The sequence below is a fragment of the Phoca vitulina genome, unplaced genomic scaffold (genome assembly GCF_004348235.1).
Source record: "Phoca vitulina isolate PV1807 unplaced genomic scaffold, GSC_HSeal_1.0 scaffold6, whole genome shotgun sequence".
Taxonomy (NCBI): Eukaryota; Metazoa; Chordata; class Mammalia; order Carnivora; family Phocidae; genus Phoca; species Phoca vitulina.
In genome coordinates this window covers 68179126-68206819 of record NW_022589709.1, presented here as the reverse complement: position 1 = coordinate 68206819, position 27694 = coordinate 68179126, and the positions used below count along the sequence as shown (strand labels likewise).

At 38.6% G+C, this 27694-nt stretch overlaps 1 protein-coding gene across 1 annotated transcript; it reads right to left on the bottom strand.

Moving 5' to 3' along the window:
• Nucleotides 1–11100: 11100 nt before the first annotated feature.
• CUNH5orf46 (chromosome unknown C5orf46 homolog) lies at nucleotides 11101–22545 on the bottom strand. Its single transcript, XM_032403565.1, has 4 exons — nucleotides 22476–22545; nucleotides 15800–15808; nucleotides 15498–15633; nucleotides 11101–11149 (listed from the first exon to the last, which is right to left on the bottom strand). Exons 1-4 carry the CDS (start codon nucleotides 22543–22545, stop codon nucleotides 11101–11103), a joined length of 264 nt encoding a protein of 87 aa, XP_032259456.1.
• Nucleotides 22546–27694: the final 5149 nt, after the last annotated feature.

The following is a 27694-nucleotide window of genomic DNA, read 5'->3' as shown; positions in this document are numbered from 1 at the left end:
AATAAAAACATCAGTGCACAAGTTTATATGTATAAAGATGTTTATTGCAGCAGTCTCTGAAGGGCCAAAAAAATGGAAACAATATGAATTATGAATGCCCAACGATAGGGAAAAATGGTATCTTAAATTATGAGCGCTCAAGTCGATTCTTTTTTTTCTTTTGAAAGATTTTATTTTATTTTATATTTATCTTTATTTCAATATCATTTAATTGTAAGTTTATATAATTTATATAATTTTATTTTTAAAAATTTTTTATTTATATTTTTCACAAAATTTTAGCCTTTATTTTACTAAAAACTTTATATAACATTTCTTTTTTAATTTTATTTTATTATGTTATGTTAGTCACCATACTACTGTATCATTAGTTTTTGATGTAGTATTCCATGATTCATTGTTTTCTTAGTTAACACAGTGTATTATTAGTTCTAGGGGTAGAATTTAGTGATTCATCAGTTACATATAACACCGTTGCTCACTACATCAAGTGCCCTCCTTAATGCCCATCATCTAGTTACCCCATCCCCCACCCACCACCCCTCCAGCAACCCTTAGTTTGTTTCCCATAGTTAAGAGTCTCTTATGGTTTGCCTCCCTCTCTGTCTGTATCTTATTTTATTTTTCTTTCTCTTCCCCTATGTTCATCTGTTTTGTTTCTTAATTTCCACATATGAGTAAAATCATAAGGTATTTGTCTTTCTCTGACTGACTTACTTCACTTAGCATAATACCCTTAGTTCCACCCATGTCATTGCAAATGGTAAGATTTCATTCTTTTTGAGGCTGAATAATATTGCATTATATATCTATCTATCTATATCTATATCTATATGTGTATCTATATCTATATATCTGTATCTATATATCTCACATCTTCTTTATTCATTCATCTGTCAATGAACATCTGGGCTCTTTCCATAGTTTGAATATTGTGGACATTGCTACTATAAACATTGGGGTGCGTGTCTTTGTATCCTTTGGATAAATACCTAGAAGTGCAATTTCTGGGTTGTAGGATAGTTGTATTTTTAACCTTTTGAGGAACCTCCATACTGTTTTCCAGAGTGGCTGCATCAGTTTGCATTCCCACCAACAGTGTAAGAGGGTTCCCCTTTCTCTGCATCCTCGCCAACATCTGTTGTTTCCTGAGTTGTTAACTTTAGCCATTCTGACCAGTGTGAGGTGGTATCTCATTGTGATTTTGATTTGTATTTCCCTGATGCCGAGTGATGTTCAGCACTTTTTCATGTGTCTGTTGGCCATTTATATGTCTTCTTTGGAGAAATGTCTGTTCATGTCTTCTGCCCATTTCTTGACTGGATTCTTTGTTTTTCTGGGTGTTGAGTTTGATAAGTTCTTTATAGATTTTGGATACTAGCCCTTTATCTGATATGTAATTTGCAGATATTAAAGATTTTATTTTTAAGTAATCTTTACACCCAACATGGGGCTTGAATCACAATCCTGAGACTGAGTGACATGTTTCACTGACTGAACCGGCCAGGTACCCCTCAAGTAGATTCTTAAAGATTTGTATTAATTACCTGAATTAAATACCTTGAGATGTTGTTAATAAGAAAGGCAAACTAAAGAGTAAAGTGCACATCCCAAACTCTCTCCACATATACGTTTGAATGGATAGGAAGAATGGAGTCAATATTAGTTGCTATGAGGGCTGGTTTGGGGCTAATGATGTTAGAATCAGAGATGGGTAGCTTTTAAAAATTGTACCCCTGAAACAAATAATACATTACATGTTAATTAATTGAATTTAAATTTTAAAAAATCCAAAAAATATACATACATTTTTTCCACTGTCCCCCTCATTTTTCCCCTTGGCATGAGCACATGCTGCTTTAATAATTTTTTAAAGATTTATTTATTTATTTAGGTGGGGAGGGGCAAAGGGAGAGAGAGAGAGAATCTCAAGCAGACTCCCTGCTGAGTGCAGAGCCCCACGTGGGGGTTGATCCCATGACCCATGAGATCATGACCTGAGCCAAAACCAAGAGTTGGATGCTCAACTGACTGAGCCACCCAAGTGCCCCTGCTTTAATAATTTTTGAAGCAGAATTTTGAAGAAAACATTTTATCAGGGCGCCTGGGTGGCTCAGTTGGTTAAGTGACTGCCTTCGGCTCAGGTCATGATCCTGGAGTCCCGGGATCGAGTCCCGCATCGGGCTCCCTGCTCGGCAGGGAGTCTGCTTCTCCCTCTGACCCTCCCCCCTCTCATGCTTTCTCTCTCTCAAATAAATAAATAAAATCTTTAAAAAAAGAAAAAAAAAGAAAACATTTTATCAACACATATTAGTCAGTTTCCCTCCCTCTCAAAGTAAAAACAAAATAACAAAAGGAAATGCTATCACAGAAAAGCAGTGCAGTAAATAGCAGGGATTTCAGGCCCACACAGATTTTCATTCAAGTGCAGGCTCCAGCATTAATGATCTGAGTGGTTTGAATGGATTCCTTAAACTTCCAGATTCTCAAATTCATTATTTTAAAATGGAATAATAATATGTAATTTTTGTACTTGATGTGAAGATTAAAGGAGATAACATTTATGAAGGACCAAGCCTGGGAAATGTCCCAATGAATCTGTTTCTTTGCTGTGTTAAGTAGCTTTTGCAGGGCCATCCTTGAATGACAAGCCTTGTCACAGTCTGAGCTTTGATCTAAGCTGTCTTCTCTGCCCTTCCTCCTCCATGTCTCCAAATCTTTCCTCACCTATCAAGATACAGCTCAAATGTTACTATCTCTGAAAAGTCTTCCCTGACCTCCTAAGGGAGCATTAATGGCTCTTTGTCCTGGTTCCCATGCTGCCATGTCTGTGCCCCCTTTATATGACACCATGCTGAATGCAGTTAGTTAATTATGTGCTTATATCTTTTGTATCAAGATGGTGAGCTACCTGAAATTCAGAACCATGAGACCTTCAACTTTGCATCCTCGCTTTCTTGTTCTTAGGCAAACGTTCTCTGATTTCAATTTCTTTAATTAATACAGAAAACAACAAATACTTATTGATCAGCTACTCTCTTCCAGACACTGTTCTAATTGCTCACTATTGTACCGGGAATATTGAGCAAAAGGCAAAATTCTTGCCTCATGGAGCTTACATTCTATTGGGGCTGGAGCAAAAAAGGAACAAAACATATAAACAAGTTTTAACACTGTGTTAAAATATGTGTGAAATGGAGGGAAAAAATGCAGCAGCCCAAAGCAGATAAGAAATGGTGGGCCAGAGGGAACGACTTTAAGTCAATTTTAAGTTGAGTGCTCAAAAAGTTCTCACTGGGAAGGCGATCTCTGAGAAAAGAAGAAAAGACTTCTAGAAGTGAGGGGCAAGCCATGTGGCTGTCCTTGGAAGGGTATTTCAGGCAGAAGGAAGAGTAAATGCAAGGCTCTGTGGAAAGAATGTGACTAGAGCGTTTAAGGAAGAGAAGGATCCCAAATGGGTGGAGTAATGGAATTAGTAGTAGAAGAGATGAGAAGCAGGTAGCTTAGGTGAGATCTTAATCACCATTGTTAGGAAATTTAAAAAATACAGTTTTGCTCAGAATGAGATGGAAAGTAGCAGAAGGAATTGATCCGGTTCAAGTTATATTTTAATAGAAGGACTTTTTCTGCTGAGCAGTTCTGTAAAGTGCAAGATGTAAATTCCCTCAAGCACTGATGTCATGGTAGGAACCCTGGGATTGAAGACAGAGGAGTGATACTGTGGACTGTGCCATCAAGGTGTCACAGGGAGCACTGTGTTGGAGGTGACACAAACCTGGCTGGAGTTCCCACTCATCCTTTACCAACAATCCTATCTTAGGCATGATGCTGGTTAGCCTCCCCAAACCTCAGTTTCTTCACTTGTCATATGAAGGAAATAATGTCTGATCATCTTGCTTCAATCATACTGTGATTGTGAGTTTACAGTGAGATAACAATATGAAGAGAACATAAAAGAAAAATACTCTGCAGGTGCAAGAGATTCTTGATCCTCAGAAACAGGGGTGCCTCCTGGCTGCAGAGAGGGGTCTTATTAGAGGGTAGGAAGACAAGGTAACAGGACGTAGAAAGAGGAAACATATTTTAAAGCAAATGGAAAATCTTCAGAATCTCTGTATATTCTTAGAGGTCGTGGACAGTTACTTCTTAGTAGTGAATCAAATCCAGGACTGATTTGGCATCTGTTTTTGTTTTGTTTTGTTTTGTTTTTTCCCAGTATGGAAGAGTGATTTCAAATTGTACAACAAACAGGTAAATATAAAGACAGAGAAACTCTGATAGGACATGTCTCTCAAAAAAAAAGTAGTGTACTGATTATTGTAGCTACAGGAAATATAATTCCTAGGCACAAACTAAGTACCCAGAATCTGAAAAGGGATTTTTGGGTCACATTTGTTGGGGAGAAGCAGTCTGTATGTCAGATGCTGAACAGAATAGAAATCTGGGGTAATTTTGGTTAAGAGGATGTGATATTTGAAATTAGCAGAGTCTCCAAATGATCACCAATGTAAAAAAGCCACCTGTGGAATGGGAGAAAATATTTGCAAATCCTATATCTGATAAGGCGTTAATATCCAACATGTATAAGGAACTCATATAGCTCAATAGCAAAAACAAAACAAAATGAAACGAGTAATCTGATTTAACAAATGGGCAAAGGACCTGAATAGATATTTTTCCAAAGTAGCTACACAAATGTCAAACAGGTATATGAAAAAGTACTCAACATCAGTATTCATCAAGGAAATGCAAATCAAAATCACAATATCACCTCACACCTGTTAGAAAGGCTATTATCAAAAGATAAGAGAAAACAAGTACTGACAAGAACATGGAGAAAAGGTAACTCTTGTGCACTGTTGATGGGAATGCAAACTGGTGCAGCCACTCTGGAAAACAGTATGCAGGTTCCTCAAAAAATTAAAAGTAGAAATACCATATGATCTAGCAATCTCACTTTTGGGTATATATCCCAAGGAAATGAAATCACTATCTTGAAAAGATACGTATACTCCCATGTTCACTGCAACATTATTTACAATAGCCTAGACATGGAAACAATTTAAGTGTCTATTGATGAATTCATGGCTAGAGAAATGTAATACACACACACACACAGAGGAATATTATTCAGCCTAAACAAAGAAAATCCTGCCATTTACAACCATATGGATGAATCTTGAGAGTGTTAAGCTAAATGAAATAAGTCAGGCAGAAAAAGACAAGTACTGTATGATCTCATTTATATGTAGAATCTAAAAAATGGAACTCAGAGAAACAGAGAGTAGTTTGATGGTTGCCATGGGCAGAAGGTGGTGGGGGAAATAGGTGAAGGTTGTCAAAGAATACAAACTTGCTGTTACAAGATCGGTACATTCTGGGGATATAAGGTGCAGCATGGTGGCTGTAGTTAGCATACTGTATCTTGGACTTGTAAGTTGCTAAGAGAGTATATCTTAAAAATTTTTACTCCTTGGGGCACCTGGGTGGCTCAGTCGTTGAGCATCTGCCTTCGGCTTTGGGTCATGGTCCTGGGGTCCTGGGATCGAGCCCCACATCGGGCTCCCTGCTCCGCGGGGAGCCTGCTTCTCCCTCTCCCACTCCCCCTGTTTGTGTTCCTGTTCTCGCTGTCTCTCTCTCTGTCAAATAAATAAATAAAATATTTAAAAAAAAAATTTTTACTGCAAAAAGATGGTAAATATGTGAGTGATAGATGTGTTAAATAACCTTATTCTTATGATCATTTTGCACATGTATAACAAATCATGTTTATACCTTAAAACTACATATATTATATGTCAATTATATCACAGTAAAAAAAAAGAAGAAATTGGCACAATCTCTGGAAAATGCAGAAGGTGGGTTGTCTGAATTTATTGTAGAGAGTAACGTGTATTTTTGGTATTTTGTAGGTGTTCACTCTTTGTTTAGTTATCTATATTATTATTATTTTTTATTTTTTTTAAGATTTTATTTATTCATTTGACAGAGAGAGACACAGCGAGAGAGGGAACACAAGCAGGGGGAGTGGGAGAGGGAGAAGCAGGCTTCCCGCGGAGCAGGGAGCCTGATGCGGGGCTCGATCCCAGGACCCTGGGATCATGACCTGAGCCGAAGGCAGACGCTTAACGACTGAGCCACCCAGGCGCCCCTAGTTATCTATATTATTAAAGGTTCTTTGTGTCGCATGCAGACATATTCTGGCTACTAAAATAGGAAACAAGACAAATAAAAGATTTATTGAAACACGGGTGTTTCTTTCAGAGTCAGAGTGCTTAGGAAAGGCCAGACGCAGGACAGCTGTTGAGAACCCAGTAGCAGAAGTACAGACATCCTTTATTCTAGAGCACTGCCATAATTATCATCATGCTCCATGATTTCAGTCTGGTCTTACTGGCCACACAAATAATTCTGGGAGAATCTTTCTGGCTCAGCTGGGTCAGGTTATACAGGGGTTCTATCTTCTATGACCAAGTTGGCAAGTGCGGTAGAACGGCTACCAGGCCCCGCCTCTGTGTAATGGGTGGTGGAGCAAATTAAGAGCTCCGTGAGACTTTTCCAGGACTCTCCCATCCCCGGCACTCTGCTATTCTGTAAGAATAATGACGACTCTCTGGAACAAGTAATAAGCTTGTTTATTTGAAAAATGGTTGGTTTTTAGTTTACCTAGCGAGGAGAGTGGGCTCAGATGTATTTGAAAGACTTTCCAAAAAGAACATATGAAGCTTTGAACTCTGAAACTTCATATATTTTTATGGGTTAAGAGTTTGTTCTTTGGAGTCAGGTTCAAATTCCCTTTCTGTCATTTCCTAATTCTGTGACTTTGGATGTGTTACTTTATCTGGGCTTTAGCTTCCTTATTTTGAACCATTCTTTGGTTTTTCTGGCTAATAATAACTTTTGTATATTTTATTTTTTTTTTTTGGCATAATTAAAAACTTTAAATATGCTCAAGAAAGTTACTACTGCTACCAATAAAAATCTTCTCAGTTCCCTAGGATATGTGACCCCTAAGGAGACACATTTATTCTGATTTCTAGAGGTAAGAATGCAGTCAGGATGTTCAAAAAAAGTTGTGTTTGGCTGAGCCAGGTCCTGAATCCTGAGAACTTGCTTGGAGCTGCTTTTGGGGCCTCTGTTCTGGAGGACTCATGAAGCAGAACTGGAAAAGCAGGATTGGCTGCCCTTAGGTTATTCTGGAGCCTTGTGGGTGTGTCCTTAGAAACACAAGCCAGATAGAGGGAAACAATTACCAACTAGAGAGGGTTTAAGAAAAATATAGAGTTTTTAATCTTTTCTCTAACATTTTTATGCCTTTGCACTTTAAAATGCTAGATGATTTATAATGAAATCAACTATAATACATATTTGATGAAATAAGCAACAACAATAAAAATGAAAATGCAAGGTATATGTGGCAAGAATCAGTGACAAGGATGAGGGGAGGATGCGCACAGGTTAAACTCAGGGATAAAATGAGTAATCAGTTTTACTTTGAGTTTCTGGATAGGCAGGAAAAAAAAATAAAAGAATAGACCATGCTACATAAATCTTACAATGAGAAAAGAAGAAGCAGTTTTTAGGGAAGGCAAATTTTTTCTTTCTCTAAATTCAGCAAGAAACTTTTCCCATAAGACATCCTGGAGTGGATATTAAGTAATGTCACGCCCAACTGCAGTTTTGCTCATCAGCAGCATGAGGATTTCCGGTTAAATGTATTTATTAGCCCCACCCCACCCCAAAATGTATTTATTCTCAGGTTCTTCTCTTGGAATTTCTGACTCAGCAACTCTAAACATGTGATCTAGTGGGTCCACAGTACATTTTTTCTTTATTCAAAACACGTAATTAGAAATTAAGAATTCGTGAAGTGCTTTCCCAATTTTTACTTGACAATAGACTGGTGAGGTTCATCAGATTTTTTTTTAACACAAGAAAAGAAATGTATACCTTAAGACATCTAGTGACTTAAGAGACTAGGGGACTTGAATCCCTGGGATTTATTTCAAGTGGTGCTGGACAATAGGAAATAAGACTTTAAGTCTATTAACATGAGGAAATTGTACCAATGTGATTGAGCAGAGGTTGGGAGGGTCTCAGATTGATTAAGTGTCCAACTATTGGATGAGTTGCTTTTGAGACCTTGCCCCTCTCTGTTAATCATCTGAGAATGTGTGCGCAAGTTCACCTTCTTTGTAAAGCCCTTTTAGTACCCACCCCCTCCTCCAGGCATGTCCCTTACCTCCTTTCTCCAAGGCATGTCCAAGGCACTTTTATACATAACTCTATCATTTCCCTCCACAGTCCTGGGGGACACAGTGCTAAGTGATAGCCCAGACTATCACTATCGACTGCTCAATGGCTGGACATCACTATTTATCTTGAGAGTACTGGCAGAATCTGACACATAGTAGGTACAGATCAAATAAGCACTACGTCTGCCTTCAGCTCAGGTCATGATCCCAGGAGAGCCCCGCATGAGGCTCCCTGCTCTGCGGGAAGCCTGCTTCTCCCTCTCCCACTCCCCCTGCTTGTGTTCCCTTTCTCGCTGTGTCTCTCTCTGTCAAAAAATAAATAAAATCTTTTTTAAAAAATAAATAAGCACTAAAGGGATATGTAAGAAAGGGGCATGTGTTATAGGAGAAAGATGGGATATCTAGATATCTATCTGTTTATATGTCTGTCTTAATTTAGGAAATACCTAGAACTTCGGCCACATTTTCTATACTGGAGAAATAGACATTGCTGTGGTCATTTAATTCTAAAGTGCTCACTTGCTTTTGATTTGCTGCGGCAATTATCATACATGTGAAACTTTTAAAGCTACTTATTAAATGCACAGTCACTAGGGTTTAAAGAGATACTTCTGATCAAACCATTCAAAATTTAATCTTTGCCTTAGAGGCTTCCTTCTCTCTAGACCAATTTTTTTATATCCCTAAATTGAGCCATTCCTCACTGACCATTAGAACATCTACAATTGGTTCATGAATTCACTCAAAGTTTTTTTATATGGAGTAAAAAAAAATTCTGGCATTAAGATCTGGAACAATTAAGTTCCTGAGATTTTTAACATTAATAAGGAGTAGAGTGAAACTCAAGGAGGCCAAGTGACCTTCACAGGATCACACAACCAATAGCAGACAAGTTAGAATTTGAACTTCTTTCCTCTCTATGTCTTTCGCTCTTTCTACTCCTTCGTGGCACCTTGTCTGTTGGACATGTCTGTCTCATTGACAGACATGAACTGTTAGTATAGCACTCTAAAGATTCAGGGTGTGGGTACCAATGGGTGGAGATGTGTACCAGCAGATGTGTACCAGCAGCCTGAATGAACCAGCTAAGGGTTGGGACACTTGCAACAAGAGGTAAGTTGTTCTCTGAGAAGATGGAAATGGAAAATGCAAACCTAAGTGAATGTTCTTAGAAGCTTAGTTGGATTTGGGGTGAGAGTCAGATGTGTCTGGGTTGGGCATTTCTTGATTCCAAAGCCCAAAACTGATTTCTGTCTTTAGAAGCTTATGGAAAAGAGTGGGCTATGTTCCTGGGTAATATGATAGTAACCTGCTGAGCTTACATTAATAACACCCGGGTTATAAAATGAAGGCAGTAGGGAAAAGGAGCATTCCCAGATCAGATATGAAATAGAAGTTAGGAAAGACCATGCTTCTTGGAGATGCATGTAAGGTAACTCAGCTAACCAAAGGGGTAGTGTTTTGTTTCTATGGGCACCTGGAAGGCATGTGTAAGATCACATAGCTTGCTCACTCTTTTCAACTGCGTCCTTCTACACTGTTCTTTGTTCTCCACTAGCACTACTGCTTAGTGATAGAATGCACACTCTGGAATCAGGCTGCCTAAGTTCAAATCCTTCCCTCTTCTCTTACTAACTCGCCAACGTTAGTGACTTGGTCACATTCCTTACTTACAAAATTAAAGAAGAATACCCATTTTTCATAGTGATGTTAGAATGAAATTAGGTACTACATATACAGCACTTAGCTTAATGCTTAAAACAGAGTATGTACTCAGTTCATGCTAGCTACTGATATAATAATTACATTCCCAGCTATATCATTTCTGTTCTTATATTTCAATATCCGTTCTCAGGAGAGAATAGAATAAGGAAATAGTGGGTGTTTCTGAGTACTCAAACCATATTGTTTGTAGTTACCCCTTATTTGTGGTTTTGCTTTCCACAGTTCCAGTTACCCACAGTCAGCTGAGGTCTGGAAACAGATGATCCTCTTTCTGACATAATGTCAGAACATCAGTAGTAGCCTAATGCTGTATCACAGTGCCTGTGTAGTTCACGTCACTTCATCTCATCATGGAGACATTTTATTGTCTCACATCATCATAAGAAGAGGAAAAGTAAGGACAGTATAGTAAGATATTCTGAGAAAGAGACCATATTTGCATAACTTTTATTAGATTATTAAAATTCTCCTATTTTATTATTAGTTACTGTTGTTCATTTCTAACTGTGCCTAATTTGTAAATTAAACTTTATTATAGGTATGTATGTATAAGAAAAAGCAACGTATATATGGGATTCGTACTATCCACAGTGTCAGGCGTCCACTGGCATCTTGGAACGTATCCCTCACAGGTAAGGGGGGGACTACTATAAATCCAACTCCGTGGGATTAAAGAGCTTGTTAGTCTTTTCTCCTGGAATTAGATTCAGCAAATCTCACTCTTCTCATGAGTAACTAATTGCACAATTGCATGGGCTCTTCTACTTTAGTGCACACAATCCCCTCATGTCATAGGTGCCAAGCGCACAAAGCAAGTGAGCAGTGTTGTGGCAGGACCAGGTCCCCTAACTCCCAGTGCTTACGTGTTTCAACCCACAGTTTGCCTCCTCTCTTAAGATAATCTGATTAGGTCGGTGACTTTATGATGATAAAGAAAAAATACATGTATTTAAAATTAATTTTAAGAAACTACAGTAAAAATGAAAAAATACACCTTTTCTGCTTATAGGTATGCACAGGGGTGCCCAAATTAATTAAATAAAATAATGCAGACCCCCCTTTTTTGTTCAATATGCTATTATTTTACTTGTAAATTATAAGTTAAAATCACCTGGGGAAGTCACTTTGCTGAATGTTCTTCTTCTTCATCATCAAATTCCATAAATTCTCTTGAAAAGAGAAAAAATGAATTATGCCTGAGATTGAACAAGAATGTTAGAATGATCACTAGGATGTCTTATAATGTTTGAGCCACAATTTTATTCTGCAGATTTTCCTATGTCATAAGTTAATAAGATGCAAGACTTCCATAACAGTTTGTAGTTGCAAGCTATTTATGCACAATTATCTCTTTGAATCTGCCAACAAATCTATTCATTAACTGTCTATTCATACATAAACTGCATAAGACAGATATTTTGGTATATTTGTTTAGTAATATATCCCCAGCATCTGGCATATAGTATAAATTAATAAATGTTTGAATTAAATAAATAATAAATAAATGGATAAATGAATGAATTTTTATTTCTTTTTACATATGAAGAAACTTCTAAAGCTCAAAGAGATTAAACAACCTGTCTAAATCACATAGCTGGTAAACTGCAAAGCAAAGTCTAAAACTGAGATGTCTAGAATCAGGAATTAATCCTAGAAGCACTATACTGTTGAAGGATGGGGTACACAGTAGCTGCTGGAAAGGTAAAATGATTAAAATGTGGCCTGTGAGAAGTTCATAGTCTAGTGGAGAAAATAGACACAATCAGATACAAGTAATTTAAAACAATGAACAAGTAATTTAAAATAATGAGGGGAGAAAAAAAATTGATTGAAGGTTCCTACAAAGCATTAGGAAATCCGGAGTATGAATACCTGCAGTTTGTAATCATAGGGGTCTTCACAGAACTTGTCTTTGAATTGGACTTTAGAAATGATTAAACTTGCTAGGCGGACAAGTCTACCTAGCAAGGCCTTGCTGGCAGAGAGAAGAGCCATGTACAAAGATGTTGGGGGTTTATACAAACATGACCAGTTCTGAAACAAATCATTTGGTATTGGGGGCATCAGGTGTTTGACTTCAGGAGTGAGATACGTGATTAATAGATACACAGGCTTCAGGAAAGAACATTTAACTTCAGCCAAGTGCATTTGTTCTGATTTTGTAGGCTATGGAAATTTACAAAAGGGTTTCAAGCATGGCAGTAATAGAACCCAACTTGTGTTTTTGTTATATAACTTTGATAGTAAGTAGAGGATGGTTTGGAGGGAGGACAGACAGAAACAGTGGAACTAATCATAAATCTAATAAAAAGAGCTCAGGAAGGAGGTGACGAAAAAACTCTACTAGGCCAGCTAGTCAGTGAAGTTGAAAAAAAGCAATGATACAGGAAAAAATTAGAGGTAGAATATTCAGCAATTTGAGGAAGGTGTTGACAAGCAGGAAAGATCCAAGAAGACCCTGAGGTTTCTGGATTGTGGGTGGGTGGGGATGTGATTCCTGAAATAAGGAACATGGGAGGAGGAACAGGTTTGTGGGGTGATGGGTTTGGGTTTAGACCAGTTAAATTTCAGGTATTGGTGGAAAACCTAGGTGTAATTTTCTAGCAAACAGTTAATCATTTCAGTCTGAAGCTCAGTAAAAAGAACACAATAGACATCTGATTTTGGAAGTCATTGGGTCATGAGTCAAATAAAAAGAATGAGAAAGAATGGTTAGAGGTAGGGAGAGAACAAGGAAAATGTCGTGTCATGGAAATTCAGCAGGTGAGGGGAAATTCACAAGGATTGGAGCCTTCTTGAGGGGTCAGAGGATTTAAGAATATGTATATTTTTTCAGAACAATGGTGACCAGAATCCAGTTTACACAGCTCTAAAGTAATTCAGAGTGGAGGAGGTGAGCTCTTCTATTCAATGTCCTGAAAGCACATATGTAGCATTTATTATGTGCCTGACAGTACTTAGGTATCAGATATATTGGAGTAAATAAAGGAAATTTTCATCTTTATGAAATTCCCTCATTCCTGTCATTCTCTCTAATCAAATTTTGTCTTTTAAGGCTCAAATTGCATCTCATCCTTGCTATAAACACTCCCCTAAACATCCTGGTGTCAGTAGACAGCTCCATTCTCCAGAAATTACCTGTGATGTTTTACTGACATTTATCTTAGTTAGCATATTAGTCATCACGGCATTTGCTGTGTCATCTTACCATAAGGACTGCAAATCTTTGAGAAGGGATTTACATTCTAGATTTTTCCTTCACAATTTCTGCCCCAACTTTGTATATACTAAGTGCTTAGAAACACTTCTTGATGGTCTCCTCCCATTCCCTATCCCCATTATATTTATGGTCTTCCCTTGGACAGAGAAAGGACAGCTAGATTTTTCCCTTGAGCAAGGACTGCTGTGTCTTGCTACAAAGATCTCTCAGGATTTCTCAGTCAAATTGCAGTAATGGGTTTTAGATCTGATCTCTAAGATACCTTTCCTTAATTAATCAATTCAACTATTTGCTGAGTGTCTCATTCAATCTATAAGGTACTGTGCTAGAGCCATGAGCTAGATAGACCTGATCCCTACTTTCACATAGCTGCATGACTACAAATAAATAAAGATGGTGATATATGTTATAACGACACTATGATAAGATAAAGTAAGAGAGAAGAACTAGGGAATGAGAGAAGATAGTGTGAATAAGAGTGGTCATAGAACTGTTTTCTGAGGAGGTGACTTTTAGATGAGCTGTGAGACAAAGCACTAGCCACAAGAGAAGGAAAGAACATTTTAGGAAATGTAAGCAAGGGCAGAGAGCCTGAGATGGTTTTAAGTTCCAGAAACAGAAAGAACATTGTTTACTTAGAAAACAATGAGGAAAAAAGGAAATGGTTGAAGTCGAGGTGCCATTCCCGAATCCAGAGCTGACAGCAATTGTCTTGTATTTCAGATAATGAGCTTTCAGGGTTAACAGAGAAAAAAAAAGTGTTATTTTATGTCTGGGGAATTCTCAAAGGAAGGAATGAAAAGAAATATTATTGCTTCAACTCCTTGCATTGCTATCGTTGTGCTTTGTAACAATGTGAATTCAACTGGAGTGTAATGTGTACTTTGTACATAATGGGTATTACTCTTGCTTCCTTGTCAGTTTCCTCCTTGTTTACATTAACAATCACTGAAACTCAACAGTTGCAAAAGCAACACCAATAGGAAAAATAACCATACAAAAATAAACATCTGTGAGTTTCAATAATTTGTGCATGAAGATGGCATGCAGAATCCTGCCCATCACATGATGATATATTGATTTAAGCAAATCAGAGATTACAACATGGCCCCTGATTACTTCACTATAGAAGTGTTTCTTAATGTTATTGGTCATAGACCCCCCTGGAGAATCTAAAAAAAAGTCAGAAGCATTTCCCTAAAAAAAAAAAAAAAAAAATGCTAAGATGCACATTTACACAAAATATGAATAAAAATTTAAAGGATATGTGGACCTTTAAGGGGAAGCCATGTAGTGCAGAGCATCTAATCAAGGGCTTTCAAAATTGTTGGGATATCAGAATCACCAGCAAGCTTGTTAAAAAGCATACCCTTAGCTTTGTCCTAGGAAGACACAAGATGAGATGAAGGAAACTTCATTTTGTACAAATTCTCCAGGGTTTCTAGACCACACTTTGTCAAACTGGGCTTTGGGGTCTATGAAGGAGAGAATTAGAGACAGAGGCTCAGTGAAGTGGAGATTGAAAGCACCTGGAAATTCAGAACAAATTGGATCTTGGAGAGCTGAAAGTAGGGAGCTTACGGTGGGTTGAATGAAAACAGCGTGAAGTAGAAGTGAAAATCAGAGCTGTGTAGATTGGAGTAAGATGTGTTAGGTGTTGGGCACAGGGGGGCTTGGAAGGAGGTAGAGAACCCTGGGAAGATTCTGGGCTGTATGCTCTGCCACCATGGCAATCCCTCATGATCAACACTCATATGAGAGGTTCTCTAGATTGTCTCTGAAGAGATATCAGCTACTCTCTCTGCTAACCCTCTTGAGTTTCTCAAACTAGAAAATAAGGGCAGGACTCATCACACCTCTCCCTAGTGAACACATCACTACTCACCACCTTCACCAAAGAATTACAGTGCCTGCACTGGGTGGGTCCTTTATTCTTTTAACTTTACAGATGAGAAAACTGAGGCACTCAGAGAAGGAGGGCCTTGCTCAGGGTCACCCAGTCAAGTAGCACACGTGGGGAGACCAGAACCTGGCCTTCTGTTCCCTGGTCCGGTGCTCTTCCTCCTTCCTACTTGATCCTGAGATAAAAAATTATGGAACCACTTGTTGGGAATGTGCACACTCCAAAAGAATTTAGGGAAATTCACTCAGATGCAAATATATCTTAAGGTAGGTGCAATACTTTTCAACTCAAATAATATATTGTCATGCACAGTTTTGTTTCTTATTCATTTTAATACAATGTGGTCATTACTGACAGCGAACCAGACGAAAGCAAGGTTTGTCTCAGGGCTTACGTGCTCCTAGAAATGGAGCGGAGGATGAACTCCAATGCATTCTCAATGATCTCTGTGCCCAAGAGGTTTAGGAATTTTGGGAATTCTTGCTCTGCGTTTTTGTCTGAGTCATCTGGCTTGTCATCTGGTTTGTCATCTGAAAAACAGAACAGAATCTCAGGTGATTCTCAGCAATAAGAAAAAGAAGACTCTTTTCTTTGAAAGGAGTCCCTAGACCGCTTTGTATCCCCTCTTGTTAATTATACAGCCTGGTACAGTTATATTTATTGAACATTTAATGCCTGCCCTGACAAAGTCTTCACATGCATCATCTTGCTTATTCCTAAAAACAGCATATATCAATACTTACTTAGACATGGGTTTCCTTTCTGATTGAGAAAATTGAAGCTCATGGAAGTTAAGTAACTTGTCCAGAGTTAAAAATGCCAGTGCCAGGATTGAAATATAGAATGCCCCCCACCTTTTAAAAAAGATTTATTTATTTATCTTAGAGAGAGAGTGCGAGAGTGAGTGGAGGGAAGGGCAGAAGGAGAGAGTCTTTAGCAGACTCCCCACTGAGCGAGGAGCCAGACACGGGACTCAATTCCATGAGCCTGAGATCATGACTTGAGATGAAATCAAGAGTCAGCCACTTAATGGACTGAGCCACCCCAGCACCCCCAGAATGCCCATTTTAATGTATTTTTCTCCATGCAATCCCTGACCTGTTGTAATGATAATAATGATGACATAATAATGGGTAGCATTTGTTACACATAGACCTATGACAGACGATCTGCATGCATGGTCACATCATTTTATTCTCACAGCAGCAGTATGAAGTAGGCAAAACTATTATCTCAAGCTAAAGGTCAAGAAGTTGAAGTTGAGAGAAGTTTAGGAGCTAGTGCAAAGCACAGAGTTAGTGAGTGGCCAAAATAGAGTTCAATCCCATGTCGGACTGGTATTAAAATCTGGATCCAAAAGCACTCAGTGCTGAACTGCATAGGCTTGTTCCCCACCCTCCCCACAATGGAAATACCTCTGTTTCTTTATATTCTCTAATTTTTCTACAGCAAACATAGATTACTTATAAAATACAAGATATCAACAACAACAAAAATGAGCTGTATGGCCTTTGACAGAAAAGTTATGATCTAACCACAAGTATGTTATAAGATTGAAAGTAGTATAATAAGAATGATGGCAAGGAGAAATTCTATCACTTGTACATCATTTGATAGTTCTGTAAATAATGACTTTACAAATGCCGTGTGATTTTACACTTGACCATTCTTATAGGGTATGCAGTTCTTAGCTCACTGGACTAAGAAACTGAAAAGATTAAGTGACTTGCAGGGGTCTCACAAATAGTAAGAGAGGATGGAGTTCTCATACAGGAATTCAGTAAAGTGGCAGGATAAAAAATCAGTGCACAGAAATCAGTGGCATTCCTATATACCAACAACAAGACAGAAGAAAGAGAAAAGGAGTTGATCCCATTTACAATTGCACCCAAAACCATAAGATACCTAGGAATAAATCTAACCAAAGAGGCAAAGGATCTGTACTCAGAAAACTATAAAATACTCATGAAAGAAATTGAGGAAGACACAAAGAAATGGAAAAACGTTCCATGCTCATGGATTGGAAGAACAAATATTGTGAAGATGTCAATGCTACCTAGAGCAATCTACACATTCAATGCAATCCCCATCAAAATACCATCCATTTTTTTCAAAGAAATGGAACAAATAATCCTAAAATTCATATGGAACCAGAAAAGACCCCGAATAGCCAGAGGAATATTGAAAAAGAAAAGCAAAGCTGGTGGCATCACAATTCCGGACTTCCAGCTCTATTGCAAAGCTGTCATCATCAAGACAGTATGGTACTGGCACAAAAACAGACACATAGATCAATGGAACAGAATAGAGAGTCCAGAAATGGACCCTCAATATGGTCAACTAATCTTTGACAAAGCAGGAATGTCCAATGGAAAAAAGACAGTCTCTTCAACAAATGGTGTTGGGAAAATTGGACAGCCACATGCAGAAGAATGAAACTGGCCCATTTCCTTACACCACACACAAAAATAGACTCAAAATGGTTGAAAGACCTAAATGTGAGACAGGAGTCCAAAATCCTAAAGGAGAACACAGGCAGCAACCTCTTCGACCTCAGCCACAGCAACTTCTTCCTAGAAACATCGCCAAAGGCAAGGGAAGCAAGGGCAAAAATGAACTATTGGGACTTCATCAAGATAAAAAGCTTTTGCACAGCAAAGGAAACAGTCAACAAAACCAAAAGACAACCGACAGAATGGGAGAAGATATTTGCAAATGACATATCAGATAAAGGGCTAGTATCCAAAATCTATAAAGAACTTATCAAGCTCAACACCCAAAGAACAAAGAATCCAGTCAAGAAATGGGCAGAAGACATGAACAGACATTTTTCCAAAGAAGACATCCAAATGGCCAACAGACACGTGAAAAAGTGCTCAACATCGCTCAGCATCAGGGAAATCCAAATCAAAACCTCAATGAGATACTACCTCACACCAGTCAGAATGGCTACAATTAACAAGTCAGGAAATGACAGATGTTGGTGGGGATGTGGAGAAAGGGGAACCCTCCTACACTGTTGGTGGGAATGCAAGCTGGTGCAGTCACTCTGGAAAAAAGTATGGACATTCCTCAAGAAGTTGAAAATAGAGCTACCATACGATCCAGCAATTGCACTACTGGGTATTTACCCCAAAGATACAAATGTAGGGATCCAAAGGGCTACGTGCACCCCGATGTTTATAGCAGCAAAGTCCACAATAGCCAAACTGTGGAAAGTGCCAAGATGTCCATCGACAGATGAATGGATAAAGAAGAGGTGGTATATATATACAATGGAATATTATGCAGCCATCAAAAGGAATGAAACCTTGCCATTTGCAACGACGTGGATGGAACTGGAGGATATTATGCTGAGCGAAATAAGTCAAACAGAGAAAGACATGTATCATATGACCTCACTGATATGAGGAATTCTTAATCTCAGGAAACAAACTGAGGGTTGCTGGAGTGGGGGGTGGGATGGGAGGGATGGGGTGACTGGGTGATAGACACTGGGGAGGGTATGTGCTCTGGTAAACGCTGTGAATTGTGCAAGACTGTTGAATCTCAGATCTGTACCTCTGAAACAAATAATGCAATATATGTTAAGGAAAAAAAAAAAAAGAAGATAGCAGGAGGGGAAGAATGAAGGGGGGAAATCGGAGGGGGAGACGAACCATGAGAGACGATGGACTCTGAAAAACAAACTGAGGGTTCTAGAGGGGAGGGGGGTGGGAGGATGGGTTAGCCTGGTGGTGGGTATTAAAGAGGGCACGTTCTGCACGGAGCACTGGGTGTTATGCACAAACAATGAATCATGGAACACTACATCTAAAACTAATGATGTAATGTATGGTGATTAACATAACAATAAAAAATTTAAAAAAAAGAGAGGATGGAGTTCTAAATTCAGGCTTCTTACTCTTAACTCTTAGTCAAGTGCCTTTTGGAATGAGGACCAAGGATCCAGAGAGTGAGGCTGGGGACATGCAAGGTCCCTTGGGGGGTTTTGGCTTTGCTTTGTAGTCTGTTCAAGAGATTAAAAGTAAGGGAAGAGTGTCAGCAGCTTCAAGTGGCCTCCCCCCTGGACTCTGGTGCCTGGATGAAGTGGGACCCTTATCTTTCAGTTTTATTGTAACCTCACAAGTAGTGTTGCCAGATTTGGTAAATAAAAATATAGGATACCCAAATAAGGTTAAATGTCAGATAAACAACAAATACTTTTTTTTGTGTAAGAATGACCATGCAATATTTAGGTCATACTTAAACTAAAAAATTACTCATTGTTTATCTGAAATTCAAATTTAACTGGGTATCCTGTATTTCATTTGCCAACCCCACCACAAGTTTTGACTCAAAAAGTCCCAACATCTAGACCTTGTTCCCCATGACTCTGAATGAAGGAGATGTAACTAGCTTTTTGTGTGGAGGCTATCAAAAATTATGTTAGAAGCCTCGTATCTATATTATGTCCTAAAATGGAAACTCTTAGTCAAAAAATATGGCTTTCAAATCTGCAAGCATTTGTTGTTTACCAAACAACAACAAAAGATTTGTTCCTTTAGCTGTTGGTGTTTTCATTCAGCAAGTATTTTTTGAGCCTACCATGATGTGCATAGCATATGCTAAGAGTTAAGGTATGAATGAACATGTATAGACATGATCCTTACATGGAGTGCAGGGCCACCACAGTGACCAGAATTGCTGTGTTTTCATCACGGGAAGAAGGAAAGAGAATGGAAATTTGTGATGTGCCTGTTGAGCAGGTACTGGGATATTGTTTTCATGACATGTTTTAATCTTTATTTAGTTCAGTGAAGATATCACGGTTTTATAGAAAACAGGTGCTCAGAGAAATTAAATGACTCACCTAACATCACACCTCTAGAATCTGGCTGAGCCAAGGTTTGAGCCTAAATTGTTTTAACTCCACAGAGCACATTATCTACATGATATAATACTATCTTCAAGTAGTTTTCCCCTGAAGACATTTACCAGGTACAAAACAGCAATTTCTTGCATGAAAAGTAAGTTCCTTTTTCCTATGTTGCTATATGCATACTTGCATAACAAGTTAATTTTACTGACCTTTTATTTTAATATGACACTAAATGCTAGCTTTTCATTATACAAAGAGCTCTGGTTTGGAATATGTGTGAAGATTGGATATTTGGCTCCAGCCCTTGGACCATAGCTATATTAAGAGGTTTTAGAGTATGGTGGACCATATGTTTTGGAGTCCTATATACCTGAGTTTGATTCCTGTCTTCAGCAAAAAAAATCCACCATGTAACCTTGCACACAATACTTAACCATTCTTTTTCTCAGTTTCTTCATTGTGTTATTGTCAGTATTGAAAGATATTTTATATATCTTTCACATATATCATATATGTGTATATATATATGCATATATATGTATATACCCGTATCTATATACATATATACCACTTATCACAGGGTCCAAGGTAAACCCACAATAAATGCTTGCTGCATTTGCTGCATTACTATGGATATATAACCATAATAATGGGTGCATATATATATATATATATAATAAAATATATTAATAGTAATAGTAACAAAATGATTCATAGTAGCTTCTTTCTCTTGTGCTTTAGGAGATTATGAAAATTGAAAAATGCGGTTAAAATATTAAGGCATTTGAAAATGTTGAAAAACAGAAAAATAAATAAAAATAATAAAAATTAAGAAGTCTGACATACTAGAAACAAATTAGCAAAGCTAATAGTTGAATATTTTTTCTTTTCAAATATAATATGGACTAGCCTTTATTTATATTAACTACTTGGTTGAGTTTTTCAGTAAATGTTACCATAAAGTTCAGGAAAAAAATACAGTACTGCTGATATTTGTATAGTGTTTATAGTTTACGAAGTGATTACAAAGGCATAGTCATTTGACCTGGTGAAGTTGATTGTTACCGCATTTTATAGATGAAGAAACAGTTCAAAGCAATGAACTGATTTAACCAGTTTCAGATTTCTTGAGAGACAGAGCTGGGGACTGGTCCTTAGAATATAAATCTCATCTTTCGCTTTACTGTAGCGATGACTCCGGATGTTGACAGTCACGGTGGTGTCTGCGGCCATCTCTGTGGCGGTTCCATTAGGGTACCTGCCTCTATGTTCTGCTGGTGCACAGTGGCTGGCTAAGTGTTGAGTTCTGCCAGGTTACATTTAGAACATTTCAAAAGGCTCTGTTACTAAACTATTTGCACTGGCTGTGTTTTCTGACCTATCCTTCTGAATAAAGACAAGTCAAGAGCTCACCACCCTCTGCAGGCCAAAAATAAGTTAAGGGGAATCTTACAAGCTGCCTTGTGGTCCTCTATGTGCTTGGGACAGACACGAAAGAAGTAGGCGCTTAGTCATAATGGACAGAATCGAAGGACCTGGGGTTTCAGTCCCAGGTATGCCTCTTCTACCTGTGTCTTTGCCCAAGTGACTTTCCTTCTGCAAGCTTTGTTTGTTAACCTGCTGAGAGGGAAATGATAAAACTTTGAATGTTTACTTAAGGGGATTATTATGAGACTCAAATGAGATAATACGTGATAACAGTAACAGTTACTATTTACTGGGTGCTTATTAAGGACCGGACTTTTGTCTCGTGTTCAATTTTATTCAGTTTTCATGATAACTTTATGAGAAAGTTAACTACTGATATTCCCTTTAACATGTGAGGCCCAGAGAGGTGAAATAACATGCCTGAAGTCACATTCCTGATCAGTGTAGAGCCAGGCCTAGGAGTCTTATTCCAGGGTATATATTCTTTTTTTTTTTTAATATATTTTTTAAAGATTTTATTTATTTATTTGACACACAGAGAGAGATAGTGAGAGAGAGAGAGAGAGATCACAAGCAGGGGGAGCAGCAGGCAGAGGGAGAGGGAGAAGCAAGCTCCCCGCAGAGCAAGGAGCCCCACGTGGGGCTTGATCCCAGGACTCTGGAATCATGATCTGAGCTGAAGGCAGCGGCTTAACCAACTGAGCCACCCATGTGCCCCTCCAGGTATATATTCTTTACCTTTAAACATTATTAGTTAGAATCATCAAAAAATAAATCTCCCCCCCCCGTCAAGAAATTTATAATATAATAGTGTCACTGTATTACATGAATATATAAGAAAAAAGATCATCCCAAACTTCATACACTCACTGAGGATAGAGGCTGTAACTGAAGCACGTTAGAATGAAAATCCTACTTTCTTTTTGTTAGATCTGCCTCTAGTCCCCTAGTCCAATGCTCTTTCTGTACTGCCCAAAGCCCCCTTTCCCTCTTTCCCCTTTATGTTCTGGATCAGTGCTGCTGCCTTCCTGGACTCCTGGCTGACTACTGCATATTGCATGAGCTGCATTCAGAAGCACTCACCGGCCTGGCAAGTCAGGATTAAGACGAGTAGTCCCAGGACAATTGTCAGCCGCAGCACTGAGACAGCCATGCCTGTATTGGTGCAGATCACCTGTGCAGATGCTCCCAGAGCTTGCTCCATTTATAAGGCATTTATAGGTGACATCATCTGTTATGGAATTTAGGTTGTTGCACAAGATATCTGCACAGCTTGTGCTTGGATTTCTATAATGAACCCTGCCCTATCTTTTAAACCAAAAGTTTTTCATATAGGGAAAGAAAAACCCTGTCAATGTTTCTAATGTGTATTTTATAAAGAGCACTGGAGTAGCTCTTTACAGGTAGTTACAATGCCAGCATTGATTATTCGATGGCTCTCAGGCAGAATGACTATGCAGGGCCAAGGAACAGGCAACAAATCAGATTGGTGAGGTGTGCCTACTCTCCTCCCTGTGTACTCTGCTTGTTTTTCCATGCTCTGAACTAATTACTTGTCCCCACGTGGGCATGCCCATTCACACCCTCATGCCCTTAGCTCATGCTCTTTATTTGTCCCGGGATATCCTCCCCATCATCTCCCCTAAGAACATTCCTCCTATTCCTCAGGCTCAAGTTCAAATGCCCCCTTCCCTGTGAAACCTTCATGATGATGATTCCACCCCACTCCAGACAACTGCTCTATCGTCTGCCTTCTGGAACCCTGACATATTGTTTGAGAATGAAGTTCTTGACGAGCTCTCTTCTTCTTTAGCCCATGAATCTCTTAAGGGCAGAGTGTTTTATTCACTACTGAATCTTCAGGGACCTTCGTATGGCTCTTCTAATTGTTCTCAGCTTTGACTTCGCGTCCTTGCGAAGCTTGTTCTGGTTCTTCCTGGTAGAGGTAGATGCTCCGCTATGTGCCTGATAGGTGTGTGTCTAAATGTCACCACCAATATGCTGTAGGTTCCTTCAGGGCAAGACTGTCTTTTTCAGAGTTGAATACATGTTACTCAAGGCATATAGCAAACATTTAAAAAAGGAAAGAAAAATAAATTTTTGCACTCTGTAAAAAAGAATATTGGGGTTGAAATGCTGCTATGTATCTCAGGTATAAAATATATTTCCTCTTGAATACAGACACTCAAGGGGATAAAATTTAGTTCAAGTCTATATGATATTGGTTATCCTGATAACTGCTATAAATTTAGTTAATTGGGATGAGGCTTTAGTTCCTAAACTTACAGATTGACCAAAACATATACACTGTGAGTATCAGAGGGCCCTATTGTATTAATTGAGATATGGAAACAGGAGGCTTGTCTGGTGTCACAGAGCCAGGACATGGCTCTCTAACTCAGGTTAGTACTTCTCTGTAGACACCCGGCTGCACTTGAAAGCAATCAAGCAGCTCTGCTTGGACCCTTCCAGGTCTTCTCTCCCACTCCAACCTATTTTCTTCTTCTTCTTCCTCCTCCTCCTCTTCTTCCTCCTCCTCCTCTTCTTTCTTCTTCTTTCTTCTTCTTCTTCTTCTTCTTCTTCTTCTTCTTCTTCTTCTTCTTCTTCTTCTTCCCCTTCTTCCTCTTCCTCTTCCTCTTCCTCTTCTTCCTCTGCTTCTGCTTCTTCTTTAAGAGAGAGTTGGGGGGTGGGAGGCAGAGGGAAAGAGAGAATCTTAAGCAGTTTCCACACCCAGCACAGAGCACAACATGGGGCTTGATCTCAGAACCCTGAGATCATGACCTGAGCTGAAATCAAGAGTCAGACGCTTAACCAACTCAGCTACCCAGGCACCCCACCCAGGTGCCCCACTCCAAACTATCTTATTAAGAAGACCCCGATCCTGTTACTCCTATACAAAGTGTTGTGAGCTAGAGATAGTGGTTCATAGTAGGAAGCTTTCAATGAGTTAGATTTATGCCATCAGGGTCACTGCTTAGGAGAGCACTGTGCTTGTCCAGTGGTCTTAGGGGGAAAATAACACTCAAGCTTCCTCTTTTAGCCATGCTGTGGTCCCTGATATGTGGCTGTATTTGCATGGGAAAGGCTAACAATACCTTCTGCTTTGTACAAGCTTTGAGCCCTCAGGGGGCTCTAATTCGCCATAAGAACACTGTACGGGCAAGCAAAGACTCTAATATTGCAACCTGGAAGAGAGGCCTGCTGTTCTCAAGGATACCAGCTAAATGGGGCATGCAGACAAGTTCCTGAATCAGCTTTCATTGGTCTGGTATCAAGGAAAAAACACCACACTGAGGGGGCAGGATAGCTGGATGCTATTCCTGTCGGTACCACTGACTCATTGTATGACCCTGATTAAATACTCTCTGGGCCTGATCCTCAGTTTTCTGTGTTTGCTGTATTTTTATCTCTTCTTTTCTGTTGGTTTATTCCTTTTAGTTTCAGATTTCAGTTAAAATGCCTCTTTTCTGAGGAAAACTGTGACTCTCTAATGTAACTCAGATCCCTCTATTGTAATCTTTTGTATACTCTGTGTTCTTCTTTCTTAGCATTTAAATATTATTTTTTGTTTCATTATTTAAGTGTCTCTTCCCAGAGATGTTAAAATCCAGGATGAAAGGACTCTGGTCTATGTTGTTCACTGAGACAGCTCTGGTTTCCAGAATAGTGTATGTAGAAGATACCCAAAAAATACATACCAAATAAATGAATAATTTATCATCTGTGAAACTGGGACATATTATAATTTTCTGCCTATTTGTCTGCAGTATTTAAGGATATGAGAGATAACAGATAAAATACCTGATAAGCTGTAAAGAATCTTTATTTATTTGTTTCCCCAGTTTTATTGAGATATACTTCACATACATCACTATATCAGTTCAAGGCATATAGCATGATGTTTTGATTTACATATATTGTGAAATGATTACTGCAATAGGTTTAGCTGACATCCATCTTCTCATGTAGATACAATATAAAGAAAGGAAAAAGGAAAAACATTTTATCCTTGTGATAACTCATAGGATTTATTAACAGCTTTCCTATGTATCATGTAATAGTGTTGGTTAGAGTCCTGTACTCTAGTACTTCGTATCTCATAAATGGGAGTTTGTACCTTTTGACCACCTTCCTCCAATTTCCTCTCTCCCCACCTTATGCCTCTGGTAACTACAAGTCTGATCTCATTTTCTGTGAGTTTGGTTTTTTATTGTTGTTTTTTAAATGCCACATGTAAGTGAGATCATACAATATTTATCTTCATCTGTCTGACTTATTTGACTTAGCATAATGCCTTCAAGGTCCAACCATGTTGTTACAAGTGGTAGGATTTCCTTGTGTTTTTTTATGGCTTAATAATATTCCACTGTGTGTGTGTGTGTGTGTGTGTGTGTGTGTGTGTAAGACGATCTCTTTATTCATTCATCCACTGATGGCCAGTTAGGTTGTTTCTATGTCTTGGCTATTGTAAATAAGGAGCCTATAATATGTGCCATATTAATAGCAGTTTAGAAGATGTGACTTATACTCCACCGGCATAAGCAAATGAATTTGCCTTTAGGTAGAGGAGAAACTGAAGTTATGAAAGATGGTTTCTCCAAGCTGGGAAGACAAAGATAAGGTCCTTCTCTTGGAATGCCATTCTAGTGTGGTAAGAAGATATGAGAATGAAAGGAATATGGAACTCTTTAATTCCTATGGACATTTCCATGCATAAATGACAGTTATCAGGGTTGTTAATACAGGAAAGAATTGCAATCTGGGTTGGAAATCTCACAGAAGGATTTTGATGTATGTGTTACTGGTTAAGCATGGGCTTTGGGATCAGACAGAAGTTTCAGATTTGCCACTTACAAGTTGTTTGACCTTGTCACCTTAGAAATATTTCCTAATCTCTTTATGCTTTGAATCCAATATCTACAAAATAGGAATAATGATATCTCTCAGGGTTGTTACAAGTATTTGATGAGAAAATATAGGCATACAGTTAGCACAGTGCCTTGAGCATGCTAAGTAAAAAATAAGTGGTAGACTAATCATTCTATTCTATTCCATTCCATTCTACCCTACCCTATCCTATTATTCTACCCCGTCCTATCCTATTCTGTTCTGTCCTATGCTCTTCTCTCCTGTCTTATCCTATCCTGTTCTACCTTGGGTTGTCCCAGAGGATGAAGTGACAGTTAGCCATGTAAGCAGCATTAGGGCTAATAATAGTAATAGGCTAATGTGGATAACTCTGTCCAGGTATCATACTAGATGCAACATATCGGTGAAGCTGGTGGGAGGCTGCTGTTATTATTCTAATTTATATAAGGAATTCAAGCTTGGAGAAATTAAATAATTTGTCCAGGCTTACAAATCATGTGTGAGCCACAATAAGGAGTTGAACTCAAGGATGTGTGATTTCAAAGTTTGCACTCCTAACTATTATATTATGTTGCATTGGCATGTGCTCAGGGCTACTACTGGCAAAAAGCCTGGGTCAAACAAGGAAGCTTGCACTCACTAGCCTGCTTGCTTACAGATCCATCTGTGTCTGCTTTGTTTTTCCCATTAGTCTGTAGGTTTCCCACTGATTCCTGGATGAAGATCTGACCCACCTTATTCACCTCTATTGTAGCTCAGTTTGATGTATCAGAAGTGCAGGATATGGAGTGTCTTAATCCTTGGCAGAAAGTAAACTGGAGATAGGGCTATAGAATAAAACACAAGACGTCCAATTAAATTTGAATATCAGATAAACACTGAATAATTTTTTCATATAAGTACATCCCAAATATTTCACAGGACAAACTTATACTAAAAATATTTGTTGTTCAGCTGAAATTTAAATTTAACTGAGTGTCCTATACTTGTATCTGCCCAATCTTGGCAACCCTACAGGGGTAGGCACTCGTCAGTGTTTTCTTGCATTTAACCCCAGATCAGAGAGTGAATGACAGGATGAGGAAGTCAAATAAATGATTAAAAGTTAGTACATGAGAAGTGAAAATCACATGTGGAAAGTGGAAGTCGGAAGTTATCGAGGGGCCTAGTTCCTCTTTAATATCACATCAGGGACATATATTTCCCCTGTGTTCCTCATAAGGAAATTATTAGCCTCTCTCTTGTTTTTGGTTCACTCTAGCTAAAATTTTAGACCAGCTCTGGAAGGAATGCATGTGGCTTCAGGAAGGGCTCCCCAGGCCTTTGTGACCATATGCTGAGGAGTGACCATAGTCTTTGTCACCTTTCTACATGTAGCTTATGTCTTAGTCAATCCTTATGCCACTGATCAATTTATTAATTTCTTATTCAAT

Bases quoted from the DNA above. Each gene is read 5' to 3' on its own strand.
- CUNH5orf46 (XM_032403565.1), bottom strand. From the start codon at position 22,545: ATGGCTGTCTCAGTGCTGCGGCTGACAATTGTCCTGGGACTACTCGTC. The intron at 11,150-15,497 runs GTAAGCCCTGAG...TCTCTTTTCAAG, and splicing joins CGCTCCATTTCTAGGAGCAC to AGAATTTATGGAATTTGATG.